Here is a 24,207-nt window from a genome sequence, read left to right as displayed (position 1 = left end):
AAATCAAAATTGTTCGAACTGCCAGTGTCAAATTTGACATTATTATTAAGTATTAAGGTAAATTAGTTTGAAATTTGTGCAATATTTACATTTATCACTAAATACACACATGATTGAGTCCTCGAAACTATGTAGTTAATTGGAAAATGATAATGCTTGGCTACATGGTCATGAATTTTGACAAGAAAGTGTAACCTCAAATATTATACATGATGTATATTGTCATTCAGCCACAGTCCTACCATACAACTCGCCAAATTTCCATAGCCTACTCTGGTCTAAAACAAAAGTGAATGCACTGTAAGTATCATGTCGATAATATTTTTTTAAAAATTAATTTTCCCCTTTCATCACTACTGGCCTATCAGGTACCTTGCGGTCGGCTTGTTTTTCCTCTCTTTTTTCCTTATGTGCGGCGGGGCTCCGGGGTACTTTCCCCGGCCACCCACGCCCACCCTATCTTCTCCTTTCTGGACAATACAACACGAATACAACACAACATCCATGGGAGGCCCATCCGGCCTGGGATTTGAACCCTGCTGACCTCGCGGTGGTGCCGGAAGACTGTCGCTCTTCCTTCCACCACCCTACTGTCAGCCCCTGAAAGACACACACACATCCATGACCCGGAGGTTCCTTCCTTGGAAAAAATCCTCCCCCTTCGGTGAGATTCGAACCCACTAGCGCCGGGACCGCGATCTCGGAGCACTGTCTCCGACAGCCATGCCATTGCCATCTCGAACTCCAGGCCTTAAGCCAGACAGCGTGTGACGTCACGAGGAAGGCCAAACGTCAAAATTTGACATTTGTTTACATTTTCAGAAAGTATCAAATACGGTGTTTTAATCATTCTTATGGAAAATTGTGAGATAAGCAAAAGCTTGGTGGCAAGTGTATATAATAGTTTCAGTTGATACCAGGGTATTTACTGTTCATAGGGCATCGCAAGAGACGTTGAAACCTGGGAAGTATTTTTATACCCTATCAACATTTTCGTGATTACAAGTCGTTGTAAGGGCAATTTAGTTGAAACTATATTTGCTACACATATAATTAAGACGTAAGAAGCATTTGTTGTGATTTGGTGTTATTTAAATGATTCACAAAGTAAAAATTACGCAAAAACAATAAATACACAAACTTAACCTCACTTGTAAATGACAATTTTCACGTTATTAATGGCATTTTACTCCACGACGCAGTAATTGTAAAACCTAAACACATCGTTCTACTAAAAAAAAGGGTGCTAACCAAAAATTTTACTGTTTTTATTAAATTCTGGAGGTTTAATGCGTTTTTCGATGAAGCCTTTACTGTGACGTCACGATCAAAAACAATTGCTGCCTTAAGGCTTTGTGTTCTAGATGGCAATGGCCATGCGGCCACCGCTACCTTCATGTCGACAATAAAATAATCTATCAACTTCTTTTACTTCTTCTTCAAACGATTCAATAACAAAATTGCTAATTAATTTGAAACTTCAGTTACCAACTATTAGAAGATTACCAAAAGCTTGTAGACATTTAGCTGCAGATAAATTAAGTTCCATTATTAATAATTGTCTTTCGATCAAATCAATATCTTCCTTTGAGAATCTTTTGCTTTTTTCCTATACAGCTTTCAATGTAGCAGAGAAATCTGATAAGTCGTTGAATAAGCATATAAAAGAAAATCTTTCTAATTTTGAAGTACCTCAAATACGAACTGGTTCTAAGAAACGTACAAATTTATCATTAGCTAAGAAAGTGGAAGCAAAAGTAGCCGATTTTGATATCAGAGGAGCTGTTAAACGATTGTTCTCGGATGACTCATTAGCTTCATTCAACGAGATGTTGCTGAAGAACTTAAAAAAAACATCCTTCACCATCTCGCGAACTTTTTTTCCCAGACCGTTCCAAACCAGGAGACATTAGTTTAATAGTCAATGGGCAAAACGTTCGAGAAGCTAGGTATTAATTCATTTCCTGTCGGTTCTTCATCAGGTTTAGATGGCATGAGACCACAATACTTGAAAGATATTATATCTTTGTCAGCGGGTGAAGCAGGTGAGAAGGCACTAAAAGCTTTAACCAAACTGTGCAATTTTTTATTATCTGGCCAACTTCCTTCAGAAATCTGCCATTTATTGTCTTTATGTGCCCTTCACAAGAAAGATGGAGGAATTAGACCGATCGCTATCGGAAACTGTTTGCGAAGATTGACCTCAAAGCTAGCATGTTTTCAAAGTCGTAATATTGTAAATTCGTATTTATCTCCACACCAACTTGGAGTGGCAACTAAACTAAGATGCGAAGCAGCAATTCATACCACACGAACCTTCGTTAATAACGATCAAAACCGTGGCAAAGTTCTTCTTAAATTAGATTTAAAAAACGCTTTTAACTCAGTCGAACGGGATTGTATTCTAAAATAACTCCAATCTCATACCCCACTTCTGTACCCTTATCTTTATCAATGCTATAGAAATCCTTCAACTTTATTTTTCGGTAATCATTTAATTTCTTCTTCTGTTGGAGTCCAGCAAGGAGATCCCTGCGGTCCCATAATTTTTAGCCTTGCCATTCAACCAATTATTTTATCTTTGGATTCTCAACTGAATATGTAGGTATATGGTATTTAGATGATGGAACCTTAGCTGATTACCCAGAAGTAGTTTTATCCGACTTTAAGAAAGTTATCAATTTATCTCAGGAAAATGGCCTTGAATTAAACTTTAACAAATGCGAGATCTTTTGCTGTTCTGGAGACAGATTTAAAAGTCATAAAGGAATTTCAAAATTTAGCACCAGGCATTAAAATCTGTGACCGAGAAGGTTTATCTCTTTTAGGCTCTCCAATCTTTGACCAAGATTTCAAAAACACTGTCGAAAAAACTATAATTACAGTTGAAAATCTTTTAAACAAAGCTGAACTCCTTAACAGACACGTGGCTTATACTTTAATCAAAAACTGTCTTTTCATACCAAAATTTAATAGCTATTAAGACAACAAGGGTTTTATAGACGATTTAAAAATCGAGATCGTAGTTTAAATCAGAGCGACCGCAGGGAGTGAGGATTTAATAGATTGAGATTTTTAAACTATAAAACACGCGTTGTCTTCAAGATTTTTTCTAACACATATTATCAGAAATTTTAATAAATTCAGACATTATTCGAGGCGCGTCACAATTCACAAAATGCGGAGGTTGCCGTGGGTACTATGGTAATAATATCAACAAATTTGGAAAAAAACAATTTTCATCGTTGAAATGTGCCAAAACGTTCCAAAAGAAATAAGAAAAAAGGGGCAACTTGTTATCAATGAAGTCTAAAAGTGCATACGAAAAGGTGTATGTTTCGTTTCAAGGCCGGAACAATAAAAAACGCATCACGGAGGTAACGGAAGATGTCATTTTGGCTTTTCTTGATATGGGGTAAGTGTGTAGAACTTCATTAAAAGTTAATTCACATTACGGCAAGAATCATTTGAAGAAAATGTAAAGATTGCCAGTTTTCGATGGCCGGGCACTTGCATTGGATGAAACAGCAGAAGTTGAAGAAGAAGATGTTAGGAACAAGAGCACGAAGCTAATGTGGCAGTTCCAATTCAATAATTGTACTTTTCACTTTTGTGATAATTACTGTAGAAATGATGAATAAAATGTTACTTGAACAATATGTGTGAGCGTATTTTATGACTCTATAAGATACGTTGCTATTGACGACGTGTCTTATAGAGAAAAGCGTATTTTATGGGAAACATAAGGTGTGAGCTCAAATGCACCATGGAAACAGTATAAGATATTAGTGTTAGAAAAATTTTATTAAAAACAACTCCATTTTGGAAATTTTCTAATTACATATGTTAATTCAATTGATTCTTCTTTAAAGTCTTCTTTAGAGAGAATACTTAATTTACGTTTAACTGATTTACAATGGCGTCAGTCCACTTTACCGATTAGATTTGGTGGTCTGGGAATTCGTCGCATTTCCGATATTTGCCTCCCTGCTTTCCTCTCTTCAATTAATGGGGTTAAAAAGCTTGTTTCTTTATTACTAAATTCAAAGGATAATGAGCTTATTATTCACCATTATGATGAAGCTTTAGCAGTCTGGGATGTAGAAAATGAGAACGAAAAACCAACAATCCCACAGTTTCAGAAGAATTGGGATAAAAAAAAAAATAAAAAATAAAAAATTTGTTACACAGTCTATGACTGGTTTACAAATCTATGAGGGGCATGGTGACCAACTCAATAGACCGGGACCAATGGCTTAACGTAAATTCCGAATCACGAGACAGAATATAGCTTTTTTTTATTATTTTAAATTTCGCCCTGGGTCGGAATCGAACCCGCGACCCTCGCGTCCCTGAGCCGAAACGGACTCCCTTAGGCTATATTCTGCCTAATATGTAATAATATTAAGGCAGAATATAGTCTAAGGGAGTCCATTTCGGCTCAGGGACGCGAGGGTCGCGGGTTTGATTCCGACCCAGGGCGAAATTTAAAAAAAAAGCTATATTCTGTCTCGTGATTCGGAAGTCAGGTTAAGCCATTGTCCCGGTCTATTGAGTTGGTCATCATGCCCCTCATAGATTTGTAAACCAGTCCTAGACTGTGTAACAAATTTTTATCAAACGAATAATTGCCAATGACTTAATCTTTAATTCACCTAGAGACTTGGCTCGTTTTAAGGCTTTGCAATGCAGAGAATCAGGATTTTGGTTATATGCAATACCTTCTCCTAATATTGGTACTTTTTTAGATAACACTTCCTTCCAAGTTTGTGTTGGTTTAAGATTGGGTTGTAATCTTTGTACACACCTCATATTTGCAAATGCAATGCGAAAGTTGACGAAATTGGCACCCACGGTCTAAGTTGTTTCAAAAACAGTGGTAGATTTTCAAGAACCACTGAAATTAATTCCATTATCAACCGGTCTTTAATTTCTATTCATGTGAATTCAACTTTAGAACCAAACGGACTGTCTCGGGATGACGGAAAACGCCCAAATGGGATGACTTTAGTACCGTGGATTAAAGGTCAACCTTTTGTTTGGGACGTTACTGTTGTAGATACACTTGCAGACAGTTACTTACGTATTGAAATCATCTGAAGTCTCAGGTTTTGCCGCTGAAGTGGCTTGCAAACGCAAACATAGAAAATATAGTTCAATCATTTCGTCAAACTACGTGTTTAAAGGTTTAGCATTTGAAACCTTAGGCCCTTGGTGCAAAGAAGCCATCGATTTCATTAATGTCATCGGAAACCGACTTATCGCGGAATCACGCGATTCAAAATCAAAGCCATTCCTTTTCGAGAGGATTTCCCATTCAACGTGGAAACGCTGCAAGCATTCGGGGCACTTTTCCAGATTCCGCAATATTATCGGAAATTTTTGTATTATAAAACAAAAATGTTATGTAATTATGTTATTAATATAATTTTTTAAAGCTTAAAACTGCAGAATTTTTTCTCCAAATGAAATGGCGACAACTGATTAGCCTCACTAATTATAATTAAGTTTAAAGTAAGTAAAATTTTCAAAAAAATAATAAATACTTAGGTTATTTACATTAAACTTACATTAAAGTTCTTAAAATAAAATGGGTCGCGGAAAAAGACCAACTGCCGAAGACATTAGCAGTATTAAATATTTAAGAGAAGAAGGGTACTCCAATCAAGAAATTGCTAGAAGAATCCATCGTAGTGTCAAGGTCGTGAATAATTTTGTTCGAGATATTGCAAACTATGGAAAAAATTATAGAGGTGGCATTCAAAGTGCTACAATAGCGAGGGAAAGAAGAGCTATTTTACGCGAAGCCTCCAATTCCACTATAACTCCCAGAAAAATTAAAGAACCATACAGAGGTTGATTAAAAAGTGTGCAGACTTAAGTCGACGCCGCTTGAAAAAAAAAACCGTTTTGACTCAAAGGCATAGAGAAAATCGCCTCCATTTTGCAAGAAACCATATGGCGTGGCAAGAGCAATGGAATAGTGTAATTTTCACGGATAAAAAAAGGTTTTGCCTTGACGGTCCAGATGGATATTTATACTATTTTCATGACTTAAGAAAAGAAGAAGAATTTGCCGCTCGTCACCATAGACGGGAAGCTGGAGTAATGGTGTGGGGCTCAATTTCGTCTAAAGGAGAGGTGCATTTAGAAATTTTACATAGAATTCAAAATGCTGAGAATTATAGGGATCTTTTGATACGGGTCAAACCTATAATAGAAAGAACCATGGATGGCTTACCATGGGTTTTCCAACATGACCATGCTGCAGTTCATACTGCACGCTTGTTCAGTAGTTGGTTAGAGGAAGAAAATATTGATGTGCTCGAGCGGCCTAGTGTGTCACCGGATCTAAATATTTTAGAAAATGTTTGGGGTTGGTTTTTCAGACAGTTGTATGGTAATGGTCAACAATACCACAACGTAGGGCAACTTACCAATGTCATACAGGCTGCCTGGAATACCATAACTTAGGGATACCTGGATTCTTTATTTAATTCTCTTTCAAATAGAATTTTTGAAGTCATCCGCAAACGAGGATCTCACACACACCATTAGTGTTAATTTTTTAGTAGTTTTTGTTTATTATTTTATTTGTTATTTGTTTTTTGTTCCTGTTTTACCCTTAAATTGATTTAACTTAACGAATATTTTGCTTTTGTACTTAGGTTGTTGTAGTGAAGCTAATCACTAATCAGGTGTCGCGACGAAATTAAATAACGTTTGTTCTTTAAAAAAGAACTAAACAAAAATTGAGTTGATTTTTAATAATTAAAATTTCATATAATTTGATAATGTATAACAAAACAAATCGAAGACACTTCATAACATGCAAACAAGTGTAATTTTGGAGTGAGGCATGAGGCTAATCAGTTGTGGCGGAGTGTACATACCAAGACTGTAGAATTTTATCTCCTCAACAAATTGAACTTTTATTTATAAAAATGTAGTAATTTGAATAAAATTTTTGCAATTTTTGTTATACTGGAAATATTTTTCTTTCCATCTAAAGTTGGCAAAAATATTTCCGGAAATATTTTATGTATCCATGGTAATAACAATAAACCCCTCTACGCATTTCTCATTGGATAGTAGATATATTATAATTCAGAATAAGTGGCATCGCGGTAGGCGTTGGAAATTCAAATTTACGTTGGCAGCAAGACCCTTGCTAATAATACCCTAGTTTCGATGCTGTTAGTAACCTTCGCTTTTAATTTGGCCTTGATATTATCATTGGAATCGTTTTGTGTTTATTTTCTTGTTATAAGTATTTGGAATTTCCTTGTTTCATTTATGAAAAGTGTATTATTTGTTTGGGGGTTATCTCTGCTGTGGGTGAAAACCATGTCAAAATGATGTAACGCATAACCTCAGAATAAAGTAATGACGGTTTCACATGTTTACTAAATTTTTTGACATAACATAAAGCTCACTTTAGAGAATCAACGCCTACCGCGATGCCACTTATTCTGAATTATACTATAGATTCATGAATGCGATTTTCCGCATTATTATTGTGAAAAAAAAAATACGAGTAGCATGTAAAAACTCGATCGTCCATCAAAACGCTTAAAAAGAAAATATAGGTAAAGTACGAGTAGGTAGCCATTTTTTGTTTCCTCATGAAATCTTTAAAGTAATGAGAATGGTTTACGTTTGTTTTCAACAAAAAATATCTCTCATAAAATTTATGAGGAAAAAAGTGCTTAAATATTTAGAAAGCAAATATAACATTGGGTGATTCAAAATGATTGTGGATAAGTATGGCAACTATGTAGGAAAATTAATGTGGCAACTATGTGGGTGGGGTAGAGTTGACATTTGTATGACATTTCATAAGCGTGCATTTGATTTTTTTTATATCATTGCACATTGATTTAATAATTTTGAAAATTGCGCGACTATGAACTGTCAAAGAAATGTCTCTATCCCATATACAGTGTGGAATAAAATGATTTACATCTAGTTACCTTTGCATTACCCTTGTAAAAATACGAAATGCCGCTCTACAAAAAAAAAGAAAGCCTAACCTCAAAATATATATCCAAATTCCAAATGTGATTTATTGCCAAGGGATGATATGAATGAAAAGTTGAGATTGAAATTAAAAAGGAGCTAACAAAAGCAAATCACAGCTAGTGTTGAAAGTGGCCACCAACGTTTGTTAATTCAATTTAGTAAATTGTAACAATTGTCAATTCAATTGATGATATTTATTGACAAAACTAATAGTTCGGCACTTCGCAAAAAAAGTTGAGCGGTACAGGAAAATTTACATGTGCAAAAATTCCAAAGGTAACTAGATGTAAATCATTTTATTCCACACTGTACCTCTAGCCTCTATCCTAGCCACACAGTTGCCACATAAATTTTCGTACATAGTTGCCATACTTAAAGTGCGTCTATCGGTATTTCAAAACGACCTTTTACTTCCTTTAGTGGTTTATTGCCCGTTAACAAAGATTGTCCTAAAAGTGGTGAGTAGCCGATCCTCAATAATCCGCAGGTACCATCGAAAGTTTTTGTTACAGGGTTGGTAAATAATCCCCTAGTAATGAGACCATCATAAACGACCCAAAATGTTAACTATACTTGGGCCAACCAACAGATATAGTAATAAAACCGCCCCCTGGTGCCCGCGTATTTTAAATAGCAGCTTCCAATTGGCTTATTCAAAATGTGCGCAGATTTTCGAAAGCCTGATGTACCTACATCCACAAGAATTACTTGACGACATCCGGCATCTCATTCGTTTAAACCTCGCTTCGGGAGTTTGACCACGTGTTTATGTTTGTTTGTTTTTTTTTTCGCATTTTTCGACTTGTATTACAATTTTTTTTTTGTTTCTCTATTTGTTAGAAAGTGGTACGTGGTACGCTTCATTGTGAAACAGGCTTCGGCGTATATCGTTCTACGCAACTAGGCCACATCCCCTTTTTTTTATTACTATATCTGTTGGTTGGCCCAAGTAGGTATGGTGTTTAAAAAGTCGTTTCAAAATATCGATAGACGCACTTTATCCACAATCAGTTTGAATCACCCAATACCAAGGAGGTTAAAGTAAGAGGAGGGAAGGCCAGTTTGAAAAAGTGATGCCACCCGCCAAATCGTGCAGAGCCATAAAAGGTTGCTAAACAAGAGTGGTTGGTGGGGATGTTACCTGTGGTTACCGGTGGCGTATCGTAAAAGACGGGGCGCGCAGATGCATTCATTGTAATTTGTAACATAAAGTACATGAAAAAAATTAACAAAAATAAAAGAACTAAATGTATAATTCAGAAAAAACTATAAGTACATGACGGGGCGCACTGGTGCATTTGTTGTAACATAAAAACGCTTAACACCTTGTTGCGGGGGTTAAAGGAACGCCACTGGCGCCAAAGCGATGCGGTCATTGTTCACTTTAACTACTTCTGGAATTTTCGCGTTTTTTCTGGCTAGAAAGTCTCAGGGCGTCCTCCTACATCGTTTTCCACCACTCAAACCTTGTACAAATGAATTTTCCTTACCCTTTAGTTATATTAAGACACTGGCGCGACCTTGAAACACAACAAGAGAGAAAAAAGGCATTTGCACAAGGTTTGAATGGTGGGAAACGATCTAGGAAGGCACCCTGAGGCTGTCTAGCCAGAAAAAACGCGAAAATTCCAGAAGTAGTTAAAGTGAACAATTACCAGCGATGCGATACAAGATGGGCCGTTCAAGGTCATAGAAGGTTGCTAAAGATGGAACGATTGGCATCACTTTCAATGCTTTATCGTTTTACCAACATAGGGCGCCTTCCCTCCTCTTACCTTCTTGCCCATTACCTACATCATGAATATGTTAGTACGGTGTGATCAAGAATGACTGAATCTGTTGGTAACAATAAAATTTGAAATTTACCATGAACGGTTCATTTCTGTAATAACATAAATAAAGAACGATCAAATTAATTTGTAATCGAGTTATCCATGAATCCGAAATCGTATGTCGTTACTTGAACTTCACGCTCCAATAAACACAGCTTGAAACACAGGTTAGATCTCGATATATCAATCGCAAAGACGTACGGATTCAAATCCATGGATGACGGGATTACAAATTAATTTGATCGCTCGATATAACTGACCATGACTTGCTGTATTCAGTGACGTGGGAAATAGAATAGACGGAGCATCACCATGTAAAGCGTTGGTTCCAATATGCAACATTATAAGTAAGGGCAAGTTCTGCAGCAGTAATCCCAACCTTTTCAAACCCAACCATTGTGCCCGTTAATCGCTCATAATATTCAATAAAATTTTACGACCTACAACCAAATTGAAACTACAATAATAGAAAATCGGTTCTGTATTTGCCTAACATTTATGTGGCAGTTGCGCGGGTTGCAGAGGTATCGTATCTGTTGTTTTTATATTAAGAAAACGGACCTAAATATTTGTTTGCTTTCATATAATTATAAAACTCATACTTTTTGGAGATGACTAGCATTTGTTATGTTAAAAATTGCAAAAAAGAACAATATAATCCTCCTTCTATAGATAATGTCATTACAAGGATCTGTAATGTTATTTTTGCTACTTTACCCTCTAACTTATTTTCTCCTATAGATAGCCATATTTTGTTTTTTCGGAAAATCATAATTTTATATTAATCAAACAAATCATGTTTAGTTATACCAAAATTAGACTTTATTACTTTAACAAACAATTCAACAAAAATTTAAAAGGTAAGACAGCTTTTAACAAAGGTTGTACTTTTTAAATATCAATAAATTGATTTGGCTTTTGTCCGTTTTTATTTAATGTATCTTTTTATTGTATTTTGTTATCCCCATCATTACAAAACTTTCTAATAATATAATATCCCCATAATTATTTTGTTCGCAACAGCAACCAGCAATTTACCAAGCAACCAAATTATCGTAAAAAAATTCAATTTTATCCGGACAAAAAAAGACCTCTCGTGTAATTACAGTCGATAATTTCCACTAGAGCAAAACGGTCGTCAAGAAATTACCTTAGATACCTGTTCAGTGCAAATGTCATGACTGTCAACGACACACAAAATTACGTTTGTTTGTATTTACCATGTACATTTTTCTCAGGAAATAGTCTGCCAAAATTCCTCTCTTGCATGTAAAATTGTCTCATAATTTCCTCTCGTGCGCTTCGCGCGCGAAAATTAAATTATCGACAATTTGACATGCACTCGGGATATTATTGTGATAGGCGTTTATAAAAAAGTTTTTCCAGAAATGTTACAAAGTACGGAGTCGAATATGAATATAATTAATTCAATTCAAGAAGTATCAAGAATCACACAAATGGAATAGAACGAGGTTTTAATTATTAATAAAAAATAGAAAATAAATAAATAATACTTAACAACGTAATATTTTGTCATCCATATGTGACAATTTCAGTAAAGCATAGTTTAGAGTATTTTTTTATGTGACAGAAAAATTACGTTCAAAAGTTAATGAAAGTACCTACATAATAGTAGTTTCTTATCTTGCTCGATTATGTTCTTTTGGAAAAGTGAAGAAAGCCAAATTACAGTTGTAGGCTTTGTTTTCACATTTTTTTGCCGTACAAACCATGACACCTTTGAGCTTACTCATCTTAATATTATTCATGTATCGCCACCACTGGTAGAAAACCAATTGTGTCAACCGCGGTTATGATACGCTACTAACTTCTACTCTGAACTTATGGCCGCTTCATCTGCGCGGCTTAGATGCGCGGACTTTTCCCGCCCAAGAGAGTTTGTCTTCTGATTGATTCTATTCTGTGGTAAGGGCAAAAATGAAGAGATGGGAATCAAACGGAATCAAAACACTCTATCTTACGCTCCGTCTATTCTATTTCCCACGTCACTGGCTGTATGTGTACCACGACCTGCTGTATTATAACCGGCTTGTTCAAAAGTGTAATTTGAGTGATCCCCGCAGACCGCTAGTGTACGGGCGCTTTTTGGGGATATTATCCATCTTAAGTTTTTGTCACCGAGAGTTTTTCTCGTTCAAATGACATTCGAATTTAAAATCAAAAATACAATTGTATTCGATATTGTTTTAGAAAGAAAATATGAACTTATTGTACACAATCTTAACTCTGAAATCATGTCTAAACATATTTTTTGTTCGACACTGTCAGAATTTGAGAATTTTCTCCTATGTGAACGGAATTTGATAAATGTGACAACTTGTCAAAACAAAACGTCATGTTAATTTTAAACATTTTAAGCGATTTGGAGCCTTTAAGGGGGTCGTCGAACAAAAAAACGTTGTATTCAACACGTTCTTGTGTAAATTGGACCTTTTTTGGCACTCGTGGGCCTTTAAAACGCTCGTTTCACTCGCGTTTTAATCTGACCCACTCATATCAAAAAAGCCCAATTTACACACGAACTCGTTAAATAAATAACTATTTCCGCATTTTTATTCTTTAGAAGCGCCCGTACTGTGGCGCCCTCATCGGCGAAAATTGGCTCTTTCTCAGAAACATTTTCGCAAATGAAATGAACAGGCCGGTTATTATACAGCACTCTCTATTTATTATTTCTCTCTGATTATACAGCAGGTCGTGTAACTGACCAAACCTAACCAAAAGTACTTTTCATTGCCAACAGCTGTGGCCAACAGACTCCGTCATTGTTGATCGCTCTGATAAAGATAAAATAAGTGCATCAAGCAATAAAAAATAAATAAATAAACAAAACATCTGCAACCCAAATTTTATTGATTGTTATGTATCTAATCACATTAGGTCCACTTGAAAGTTATATTGCCTTCATTAAAGTCAAATTTAAATACATAGTTAATTTGTGATGTAATTCTATTAGAAAATAAACAGACACCTTGTCTGGTATGAACATCCCAATCTATTAACTGCCCTACTTGTGGTGGTGAAACTGGACCTGATGAAATTACACTTTGTGAACCTTCTTCATGTAACCATTCTATCCATAAAGCTATACCGTTACATTCTCCATGGCTGCAAGTTGACAATTTAAATAATATAAATGACAGTTTCACATTAATGGATCACCCTTTCTCTATCTCAAAAATTCCAGATATTTCAACCACTTTATCTGGTACACAATTCGAGTCTATCTTTATTATATCGACCATTTGACTAACAGCAACTCCAGGATATTCCCAGAGTGGTTGTGCTTCAACATTATCATCGGTAATGTTACTTGAAACCTGAAATCACTAATTACAATAAAAAAAATATATATATAATTTCATTACCTCAATGAGATCGTCAAAATCTTTCAAAATGAAACCTTCACATTCTCCCAAAGGTAATCGAATTTTATTTAAATCTGTGAATCTGACTGCTATACCTTTAATTACAGCAATTTTAGGAAACACTTTAGCGTCACTCGTTAAGATATGTCTTACTCCTTTCAGCAAATATATAAACAACAGATTATCCCATGGCAATATACTATTTAAAAAGTATGGTTCTCCTATAACCATGTTAATCTTTTCTGCATTATATTTATTTTGCAGCGCTTCGATATTCTCAAACACTTCCACATTTGTAATTTCATTAAATTCAATAAAGTCAAGTAAAATTTTTCGTGATAAGTAATTTGTTTCCACATAAAAAATCTTTTTTGCACCCAACCGTGATGCACATAAACTTAAGTAGAATCCATCACTTAACACTAAAATAACACTGTCAGCATTAATATATTTTTCTATTAGATTAATATATTTTTTGTTTCTGGTATTATCATTAATCTGTCCAATTCTTGTACGAGAAAAAGTCACATGCAGACCACATTCACATATGGGTTTTAAATAATCTGTATCAGTAAGTCTTAAGTCAGATCTTATATTAAACCATAAAGAAAATTCATCATGGCAGCTAATCAGATGAACTTCTGCATCTTTAATAACAGTAAGTTTAGGTGGCAAATAATAAATGGCTTGCATCCAATGATCTCTCCATGGCAAGTTTATTTTATGATCATCTTTTGATAATGAATGATTCCAGTATGGTGCACAACTTAAAATTATTTTACCTTCAGTATCCATTTGCAAATCCCACCACATAAAAACAGCTTGAGCTATTCCTGATTGACTTACTTTAATACTATGAATTGTAGAACGCTCAAATATAAAGGGAGTTCGTCCTGACCAATCAAATCTAAACACAGGAACAGGTGGTGACATTGTTTTAAATAAATTCTGTTTTAATTGATTCAATTGTAGATCATGCACTGCAGCAGATCCTGCACAGTTTTTTATGGTTGAAGGAATCTTAATTAATAACCTTCCCTCATTATCATAGATATCTTTAAGTTTATTCCAGTTTTGGACAAATGGGCTTTCAACAATCTGAGCATATACTGTTGCAGACTGTGGAACTACTATACAATCTTTCTCTAACAGCGTTTTATGTGCATGACTAAATGTTGATAAAGCACCCTCTCCTATTAATTCAGTATCAAAAACTTCTGTAACCAAAATATTGCAAAGAGTTGCCAAATCACCATCCTCTCCTACTGTTAAATCAGTAGATCTTTTAGGTATTATTTTAATATTATTTTTGAATCCATTACGTGCTATTACTTTTAAGGCACAATCACTCATAGGTTTAAAAGCTTCACAAGCCGTAACACTATCAGCCCCATGCTTAACAGCCATCATTGAAAGTAACCCAGTACCAGTGCCAATATCTAAAACATTTGCTTTTCTTCCGTTCGCGTGCATCATCTCAATTGCTGATTTAAGTGCAGCCTCATATTTTTTATTTCTCTCAGTGTCATGCAGCATGTCAGCAAAAGAAGCTCTTGCAACTTCTTGATGGTAATCATAATCCTCCTGCTGAACTATCCAATCGTTGATTCCGGTTATGGGATTAAGTTTTTGTATGAAAATGCTCATGTTACGACCATATATTGTAGCAACTCTACAACAAATATTAGTAATCAACATTTAATGTTGGTATAATTTAAGGTTATGTTAACATTTACCAAACGTTTGTTCACTCGCTACGCCTACGCACTACGCTCTGCGCAGACGCGGGACGCGGGTGTTCGGTCGGTTGTATCGATATCGACCATAGAATGTTTCTAATGTGCAAGGCACCTAAAGTCCATTCATTTTGTATTGAACTTTTCAAGGTCAAATAATTTAAATTTTGGCACTGTAATTATGTTTTGTAAATAGTGACATGCCTATAACCAATGTGATTTAGCAATGCTCAATTCAACGTTTACGGTGTTTACCTGCATGTCACTATATACAAAACATAATTACAAAGCCAAAAAATAAAATTATTTGACCTTGAAAAGTTCAATACAAAATGAATGGACTTTATATAGGTATACTCCGTACTCTGATAGATTGCACGTTTTTTGACAGAAGACAGACACAGAAACTGGTTTGGCGGGAATTAATCTGGATACAACGGTTTTCTATATAACGTGAAACAATTGAGATGGAGAGTTTAGTATTTTTCACTGCTTTATGTTTTGGAACTAGAATTTAAAAACATACAATCTATCACCGTACGGAGTATATGGTAGACTACGTCCACTGATAGAATGCATTTTTTTAAATATCCTTAGATAACAAAATCCCCAAACCATAACATTAAAATATTAAGAAAGTATCATAGATTGTGTTGGTAATATCTTGAAGCATTCGCGCCACTGATTCTCATTGGTTGTTATAAAACCCACGCGAAAAATAAATTATATGACGTTTCAAATTTGAAATTGTCAGTGCTGTCAAGTGATTTAAGCATTTAGATTTACGATTTTTCATCTTTAGAGTTTTGTTTTGCGTTCCTCTGGTTTTAAAAGTTATTAGTTTTGATCGTGTTGCTGTTTTGATCTCCTCCGTTGCGATTTTTTTTGATTTCTTTGAATTTGTGAAGTGAGTGCGTGCCTCAAGAATCTAGCATAATGAACACTTCAAGTGACATTACAAACATCGAAAATGATACAGAGGTAATTTTTATTCATGCATTAAATATTAAATAATCTCTTGTTTGTTTTAGCCATTTCCGAAAAAAGCTGGATATTTTCATTTCTGTACCCAGCTTTTTTCAGAAATTCGAAAATGTATTGTGCGTTGCATTTTTAAATCCATCGGGCACATTATCACTCTTGAAATACCCTGTATTAATAAAACCTAATATATTACCCCTGCTATACAGAAGTTTTCTTTCGTCTTTCCTAAGTATAAGAATAATAATAAAACATCACGTGTAAACCTGTTCTTTCATTTTTTTAAATTTCGCGCCGGATCTATTTCTTATAGCGTAGAGTGAACACTTTTAGTAACATTTATGTCAAGCAATCTATCAGTGGACAGAGTTTATATGCTTGACTTGTACAACGCAGCACATGGGGAAAGGGAGAGCGCGGTGGTTGCGGCGATTGCCTACGTCACTGGTGGAAGCTCAAAGCAGTCAGAGCTCACTCAGTCACTCTCACTCAGTAAGGAAAGTATCACTTTATAAGTGATAGAGATGTTGTTTTTAGTACTTTGATACGTACTAAATCTATACTTGGGCCAACCAACAGATATAGTAATAAAAAAAAGGGGATGTGGCCTCGTTGCGTAGAACGATAGGTATACGCCGAAGCCTGTTTTACAATGAAGCAGGTTCTTTCTAACAAATAGAGAACCAAAAGTCTTGAAAAAAAAACTATTTTATAATACAAATCGAAAAATGCCAAGGAAAACAAACAAACATAAACACGTGGTCAAACTCCCGAAGCGAGGTTAAAACGAATGAGATGCCGGATGCCGTCAAGTAATTTTTGTAGATGTACATCAGGCTTTCGAAAATCTGGGCACATTTTGAATAAGCCAATTGGAAGCTGCTATTTAAAATACGCGGGCACTAGGGGGCGGTTTTATTACTATATCTGTTGGTTGGCCCAAGTATAGTACTTTTCGGTGTCATTTAGTATTCTAGTACTTCCCAAACGAATTTAGTACAAAAAAAAATAGTTATTTTTGTATTAAGTGTGCAAAATTATTGTTTTTTGTTGGCGCATGAGAATGAGTTTTTGGTCGAGACCGGTTAGGTTGAGACTTCAAACTCATTCGAATGCGCCAACAAAATAATCAATCATCTTTCGCATGAAATACAAACACTATTTTTTCTACAACGTTAAAAAAAGAATTTGATTTTTGAAGGCAAATTAGATGAAGAAAATCAAAGTATCAAGTATTATGACACGTCATGGTAACTTAGGAAACGGGCAAATGAAGACTACCTTTTTTCATATGTGTTAAAATCAACCCATCCAGAACTATGTCACTATACGTATGTGGAGGAGAATAAGAATCAACATTCTTACTGTCTTCCAAGAAATGTGCCTAGCTGGATTCGTCACTTATCGTTTGGTGGGTTAATTCAACCCTCAGAAGAATTCTTGGAACATGTTCAGTTGATGGGAAAAATATTTTGCAAACATACTCGGAATCATTTTACAGGAATTCGACAAATAAACGTGAAATTATTGTAGAAACATTCTAAAAAATGTACAGTTATCATAAAGACATTTGTTAGACAGTGTATTTTTATCAAAATACATTTTTTAAACGTAGAGCTGCAGCAAAAAAAAATTAATTATAGTAAAAGAAAACGCACTGACCGTCAAGCAAGTAATAAATTTAAAAAAATAACAATGTAACGTATTGTAAACTTTAACATTCGTGAATAAGACATTTTTCCAACGTTGCTTCTGAAAATGATACTTTCATCACTCAATTTAGTGAGGAAAATGGAGAAAGTAAACTCACTAGTGAGGAAATAGCTATTTTTCTTATTCCGTTGTAAAATGTCGAATTTTATGTTGTCGTTTTGAATGTCAAAATGACGTTCTTTTTTGCACTAATGCGTTTTGATTGTCACTTTTTTGCATTAATGCGAAAAAAAAGTGTCAAATTCAATTAAAAATAATTAAGTGGATGATTTATTATATAATATATTTACAGTACAATTATGTAAATGTGAAATATGGAAACCTTCTGTTAATGATGATGACAAGTTAAGTTCGTCTGAAATTTGATTGTTTGACGATATAGCAGACATCTCATGATAACTATCAACCGATAAGTAATTATTTTTCTCTGGGATTTGACCACTTGAAGACGTAGCATCATGTGTTTTCAATTTTTTGAAAGATAAGGCTTTACTGGTAGTGTTGTCTTTGCCTAAAATCATTTGAGCGATCTTCTTCTTATTTTGTATTGATGCGTCAACGTAACCCTCGGCAACATTGGTCGATTTCCACCCCCCAAGACGTTTCAAAATCGACGTATCTGCTCCGGATTCAGCTAATAATGTAGCCGAACTACGGCGGAAAGCGTGACCGGTGTATTCTTCGGGATTCTTCAAACCAAGGAAAGTGGCTATTTGTTTTGGAGCGCCGCCAATAGTATTTATTCCAACAGGGTGGGCAATGCATTTTCCAAGTCTGTAACCAACAAAAAATCTCTGGTGCCGTGTATTTTTAGATCGCAATGAAGAATATCTTCGAAAGACTTCTAATAAATTTAATCCACTAACATTTCCCGGAGTTATGGTAAATTCTCGTGGTACTTTTGTTTTAGTTTCAAGGATCTGAATCTTCAGGATTTCTCCCATATCTTCTACGTCTTTTATAGACAACTGAAGTAGTTCTTGCCTACGGCAGGCTCCTGATATACCGACAATTAGTAAAACCTGAAAAAGATGATTATTTTGTAATGTAATTCTTCTCTAATAATTTTTTTCTTGTACCTTTAACATTAAATATGTTTCATCGTTGGCTTCTTTTAAAAATGCATGGACTTCATCCTTGGTAAAAACCTTCGATTTCTTCCCGCGATAGCCTTCACTCTGTCTCTTCAAGAATGCAATCAAATTGTTGAATTTGCTAATATCTACCTTTTTATTCAAATAAATGGTTGTTCTTAGTTTTGAATACTCGCTCCACATTGTTGATGGTTTCAGCAATTTAGACCTTTGCATGAAATAAGCTAACATTACTTTTTCGGATATGCATTCCAACTTCCTCAAACCCAACCACTGGTCGAAGCGTTGATAACTTAACTCATAAACAGCTCGCGACTTCGCTGGTAACAAGGTCGAAATAGCCGCTTCCGCTGCAGCTTTAATATCTGCACCCACACTTTCTTCGGAATCACTCATTTGAGGGACCAAATTGATACCAAATTGTGATTTTGTGGATTTTTTTTCTGTTTACATATTGTCATAGTAAAGCGAAACATAAATTCCTTGACAAATTCAATGGTAGAATAATTTAATTAGGTACTTACTAAAATTTAAATATTTCTTGTTTTTTTTACAATTTTATGAGGAATTAGAAAAAATCTTGTATGTGATTCGTTGCAAAACCGAGTGTTTTTCGCATTCGACGTGTTGCCCAACTCACTTCGTTCGTTGGGACAATTTTCACGTCTCATGCGAAAAACACTCTCATTTTGCAACTAACTACATAAATAGCTATTTCCGTTGACCGCTTGTTAATTTCAATATTAATGAATTCTTTTGTCTAAATTATAGTGTATTAATGGACCTCATTAATACACTATTTTTCATTAATCAACGATTTTTGCGATTGACGTTTTGATGAAATTTTGATATATAAACAACCTCGAACATGCATTGTTTGCACTTACCAACACTGCAGCAGGTAGTGCAGCAGGGTTTTCTATATTTTATAGCTCCATAACTGCACAATTACAAATTCACTTTTTCAAAAACCGACATTTTTGGTTATAATTCGCATGTCATATTTTTCAAAGGTAACTAGGTTTCCGTAGCAACCGTGATTTTTACGTGAAATTGAATGTGAATGGAGTTGACGTCTTCTGATACTCTTTGTGGAAAAGTGAATAGAAAGTGTTGAAAAATTTAAAAATGGCCTACGCTGAGGACAAAAAAAGAATGAAGGTATTTATAAGGTCTCATCTTTATGGAAAAAGATGAAATTGGTTTTGATTTGGCTTTAATTTCAAAATTTGTCACAAAAAAAAAAAGTTTGCGGTCAACGAAAAAATGTTGTAATCAACTCTTTTGTTAATGGGCGATTAATAATCTCAACTATTAAAGCCACTCACTCGCTACACTCGTTCGTGCTTTAAACAGTTTCGATTATTAATCGCCTTCATTAACAAACTAGTTTATTAAATAACTATTAACAATCTACTACCTACTTATTAATATAAAAAATTAAAACACTGTTATTTGCATTAATTGAAACTCGAGGTCCGGAAGATTCAAAAAATAGGGGAGTAAAATAATTATAAAGAAATTTAAAATTGAGACTCATTTTCATAAGCGACGTTGGAAAAAATAGTATACACAATTCGTGATCAAAGTGCGATTTTTCAACTCGCAATACTATCCTCACTCGCTGGCGCTCGTGAGTATATCATGTATTGCTCGTTGAAAAATCAGGCACTTTCATCACTTATAGTGTAATATATCGTGTGTTCCACAAAAAACTCACTCGCAGCAAGCCATGACAAAAGTGAAGTATGTCTTAGTACCAGATGTGAAATGAACTACTGAAGTAAATTTATAGGTTATCTGTCACAACTCACAATATGATGAAAATTTGTAAGTAACAAATGAACTACTTCCAATGATCCTAAAATCGACATGACCAGTCTATCTATCTCTATAGTCATGGCATACTGCGAGTGAGTTTTTATTGGAACACACGATACCATGTTTCAGATGATTTTATTATGGGATAATTTAATTCTTTAACATTATTTGTTGTAATTTGCCGAAATTACATTTGAACCATACACACAGAGGACGAGTCTGGGGCTTTGCTTTCCACCAGTGACGTAACAAACTGTCAGCCCTGGTCCTGGACATGCGCAGTGTCACTGTGCGAGTCTAGCATACCTATACTGTTTATGTACTTTGGTAATGTGTCCATCATTTAAGGTTAAAGCACTGCGCTATTAATTATTATTATGAGGCAGGTTCTTTGCCATTTATCATTCTCATAAGAATATAATATACTTGATAGACGGAGAAAAATGTTGCATTCATTGACGTCCACATCTTCTCCACGTATAAATAGTCTATTTTTTAATCAAAGAACTACGACCTGTTGATTTGGGTTTGTAAATACAAAATTTTACTAAATTTAGGGAATTTAATGATATCTATTGGCTATACCAGCCAGCGTCTGTCATTTTTAATGTTCTCGAAAGTACGCAAACTCGCAGCTACAATCTGAATGTGTTATTAAAAATGCCTCGCAAAGTAAGACATTTATTAAACTCTCAAATTAGTTGTAATTAACTTTATTAACATGCTGCGCTACTAATATCTCTAATAACCTCAATTTTTATATGAGATTTTTCACCCTATGTCAAAAGTGTACAAAGTTGTCAGCTGTATTTTGGGTGTAAATTGCAGTGTTGTGATTCTTTGATTAAAAAATAAACTATAGTCAAACTGCTGAAGCGGGGTTAAAAATTAATGAGACGCCGTCAAATAATTTTTGTGGATGTAGATCAGGCTTTAAAAAATATACGCACGTTTTGAATAAGTCAATTGGAAGCTGTTGTTTAAAATACGCGGACACTAGGGGGCCGTTTTATTGTTCCATCTGTTCAGCGACCACACTTTAGTGCTTCAAAATCATCAAAAAATCATTTGCCTTTTTGAGCATTCTGAAAATAATTTGACTTGATAATAATAAAATCTGGTTTACAAAACGTCATTTCTCCAATTTGGATGTTAAAAATTTCGAAAGAACGAAAATAAATCGCTATTAAATCGATTGACAGTTGGGCGAGCGCTATCTATTCACTAAATTGGAAACTATTGGGTAATAATTTAAAAATGCTAATGTTCTTTTCAAAAAATATTGTACAAACCTCGATCCCCGAAGACATATTCGGCACATTCACGCAAATGAAGCACTCGCTCCTTCGTCGCTGTGCCTCAAATAACGCGCTCATGTGCGAAAAATGTCTTCTCGCACTCGGTTCGTAAATAACTATTTTGACCGTAAAAATAGTGAAAAAATAGTATATTATGATACAAGTTTATAAGGAAGTCTTTAAAGCACGCGCGATGAGTTTAACGTCGCATGTGCTTTAAATGCCCTTATAAACGATTAAAAAAAAAACATCCATGGAAAATTTTACGAAAATTCGTAACCAAGTGACCAGCGCAAGAGGGCATCTTGAGTGTTGTAGTTGTGTTTTGTAGTAAGTATGAATTTTATTAGCAAAGGTTTAAAGAGCGGCTGTAGAAAAAATAGTGTTTGTGTTTCGTGCGCATTTAATACAAAAATAACTATTGTATGGGTTATTTAAAATAGAAGATTTATTTTAATAGACCAAACAATTTAGAAGATTTGCGGCAGAGAATCGCGGTGAAATGGAACAAATAAGCCCTGACATTATTGAGCGCAGTGTAGTGAAGTGTGTACAAAGTGTGGGTGAGTATTATTGCGATCAAAAAATTTTGGACACTAATGTCATCGTGCTGTTATACATTTTAAAACGACCCTTATGTATTAATAACCTCAATTTTGATTGTGTCAATTTTGAAAATGTGAATGTCAGATTTACCGAGAAAATACCGGGTGATCAAGAAGGACTGTTTAAGTTGGCAATACAATTAAGAAAATTTTTATTTATAACACTGTAACTGGATATGTTTTGTTGGTTTATTTGACAAATATCTGATATAGGTATAGCATTAACAACGACAAGCCACCAACAACCGGAAGTTACTCCTGTTATACGATTTAAAATACAATTCAGTGTTACCAACTTAAACAGTCCTTATTGATCACCCCGTATTTAAAAAAATATATTTTAAACCGGTGTCAAATTGACAACAATTTCATCTCTCACGTGACAGTTTCAACAAAGCATGGTTTAGAGTAATTTTTTTAAATGTGACAGAAGTTTGATGTCCAAAATTTTATGATCGTAATAGTACCAAAGGTTGGTGGGGGACAATTTCAACATTTGTATTAAATTTTATTGTTAACCTTAGATGTTTGTTTGTTTTGGTTTGAGGTCAATTACAATTTTTTACTGAATTTATTTCATAAGTAGTTTCCACACTGTAGATTAAACAAGTTAAACGCAAATACATGGCTAACATTAGTCGAGTGAATGACGGTATAGGACGATTGCGCCGGTATTACCTGAGTTGTTTTAAGCCGATGGTACGATTGCGCCGAGGCGACCCAAGTGGTTGTTAATACCTGGGCACGATTGCGCCGCACCCCTGATTTTCTAAGCCCCTCAATAAAATACAGGTATAGTAGGTAATGGTGGGCCCCAACGATGTTTAAAATCAATTATGAAAACCAAATATACCGGGTGGGGCATCGTATACGCGCACGCCAGAAATCGCGACTTCTATCTAATTAAATAAAATTGGCGAAATTTTATATACCTGACTAATTATTGATAAGGTATATTTGAGAATTTTTTTATTTTTTCTTGTTAATAAATAAGGCCGTAACAGTTTTATTAGTTTTCTGAAATTAACTGTTAATTTACCTATAAAGATTTTACACTAAATGAATCTGTATCTGCTAGCCCATCAAACCCTGGTGGCACAATTACAAATTTTGACTTGGTTAGCTAAATAATTCGCTTTTTTATTTAAACGTAAACCAGACGGATGATTTACGGCACAATGGTATAATTTCCCAACAAAGGTATACAGCCGACCGTTTTAAACCTTTTTGCCATAAAATTGACAGTTTCCATTGTCACCTAAATTTACGACAGCACAAGTAGCAGGTCATAAATAAAAATGATTTTGAAAGTTGAAATGTAAAACTGCGTTTAATTCAAAATCTAATTGGTATTTCTTTCCGTAGATTTCGTAAATAATTATAGGAAGTGAATCTGGGTAGGTTAGTATAAAAAATCAGAATTTGACTTTTTGGTTGAAATTTACATTTTAATTTTTTTTGGCTTTGTTTGTAAGTGAAAAATTATCAAAAAATTATGAAATGTACCTTACCAATAGCCAGGTAAGTCTGAAAAATTTCGACAATTTTATTTAATTAGAAGTCGCGAATTCTCGCGTGCGCGTATACGATGCCCCACCCGGTATAAAAGATTCTCAACAAACCATTTATTTACAAAAAAATATATACAAACTAAAGTAACGCTTAAGGTATAAGATTATATGGCAGCACTAAAATTATCCCAATAATGGAAACCAA

The 24,207-nt window shown here is 34.7% G+C and overlaps 2 protein-coding genes and 1 long non-coding RNA gene across 5 annotated transcripts; 1 reads left to right on the top strand and 2 right to left on the bottom strand.

Moving 5' to 3' along the window:
* Window positions 1–616: 616 nt before the first annotated feature.
* Window positions 617–3,659, top strand: LOC138125251 (uncharacterized). The gene is made up of 2 exons (XR_011157383.1): window positions 617–3,415; window positions 3,474–3,659. It is a non-coding gene; the product is annotated as an uncharacterized lncRNA (long non-coding RNA).
* Window positions 3,660–12,709: 9,050 nt separating this feature from the next.
* On the bottom strand, window positions 12,710–15,129 carry Art7 (arginine methyltransferase 7). Of its 3 annotated transcripts, XM_069040477.1 has the most exons (4): window positions 14,980–15,129; window positions 13,244–14,915; window positions 13,038–13,195; window positions 12,710–12,983 (listed from the first exon to the last, which is right to left on the bottom strand). In XM_069040477.1, the coding sequence occupies exons 2-4, from the start codon at window positions 14,888–14,890 to the stop codon at window positions 12,752–12,754; spliced, it is 2,037 nt and encodes a 678-aa protein (XP_068896578.1). In that variant the 5' UTR covers window positions 14,891–14,915; window positions 14,980–15,129; the 3' UTR covers window positions 12,710–12,751. The 3 variants fall into 3 exon arrangements, with proteins under 3 accessions (XP_068896578.1, XP_068896568.1, XP_068896589.1); XM_069040467.1 differs by lacking the exon at window positions 14,980–15,129 and having other exon boundaries at window positions 13,244–14,973; XM_069040488.1 differs by lacking the exons at window positions 12,710–12,983; window positions 14,980–15,129 and having other exon boundaries at window positions 13,067–13,204; window positions 13,244–14,973.
* A 2,651-nt stretch (window positions 15,130–17,780) lies between these two features.
* Window positions 17,781–19,625, bottom strand: LOC138141279 (uncharacterized). Its single transcript, XM_069061980.1, has 2 exons — window positions 18,753–19,625; window positions 17,781–18,695 (listed from the first exon to the last, which is right to left on the bottom strand). Exons 1-2 carry the CDS (start codon window positions 19,161–19,163, stop codon window positions 17,931–17,933), a joined length of 1,176 nt encoding a protein of 391 aa, XP_068918081.1. The 5' UTR covers window positions 19,164–19,625; the 3' UTR covers window positions 17,781–17,930.
* Between the last annotated feature and the right edge of the window lie 4,582 nt (window positions 19,626–24,207).

Source organism: Tenebrio molitor, chromosome 1, assembly GCF_963966145.1.
Source record: "Tenebrio molitor chromosome 1, icTenMoli1.1, whole genome shotgun sequence".
Lineage (NCBI taxonomy): Eukaryota > Metazoa > Arthropoda > Insecta > Coleoptera > Tenebrionidae > Tenebrio > Tenebrio molitor.
Note: the sequence above shows the minus strand (reverse complement) of the source record. Positions and strands in the feature narration are given on the sequence as shown.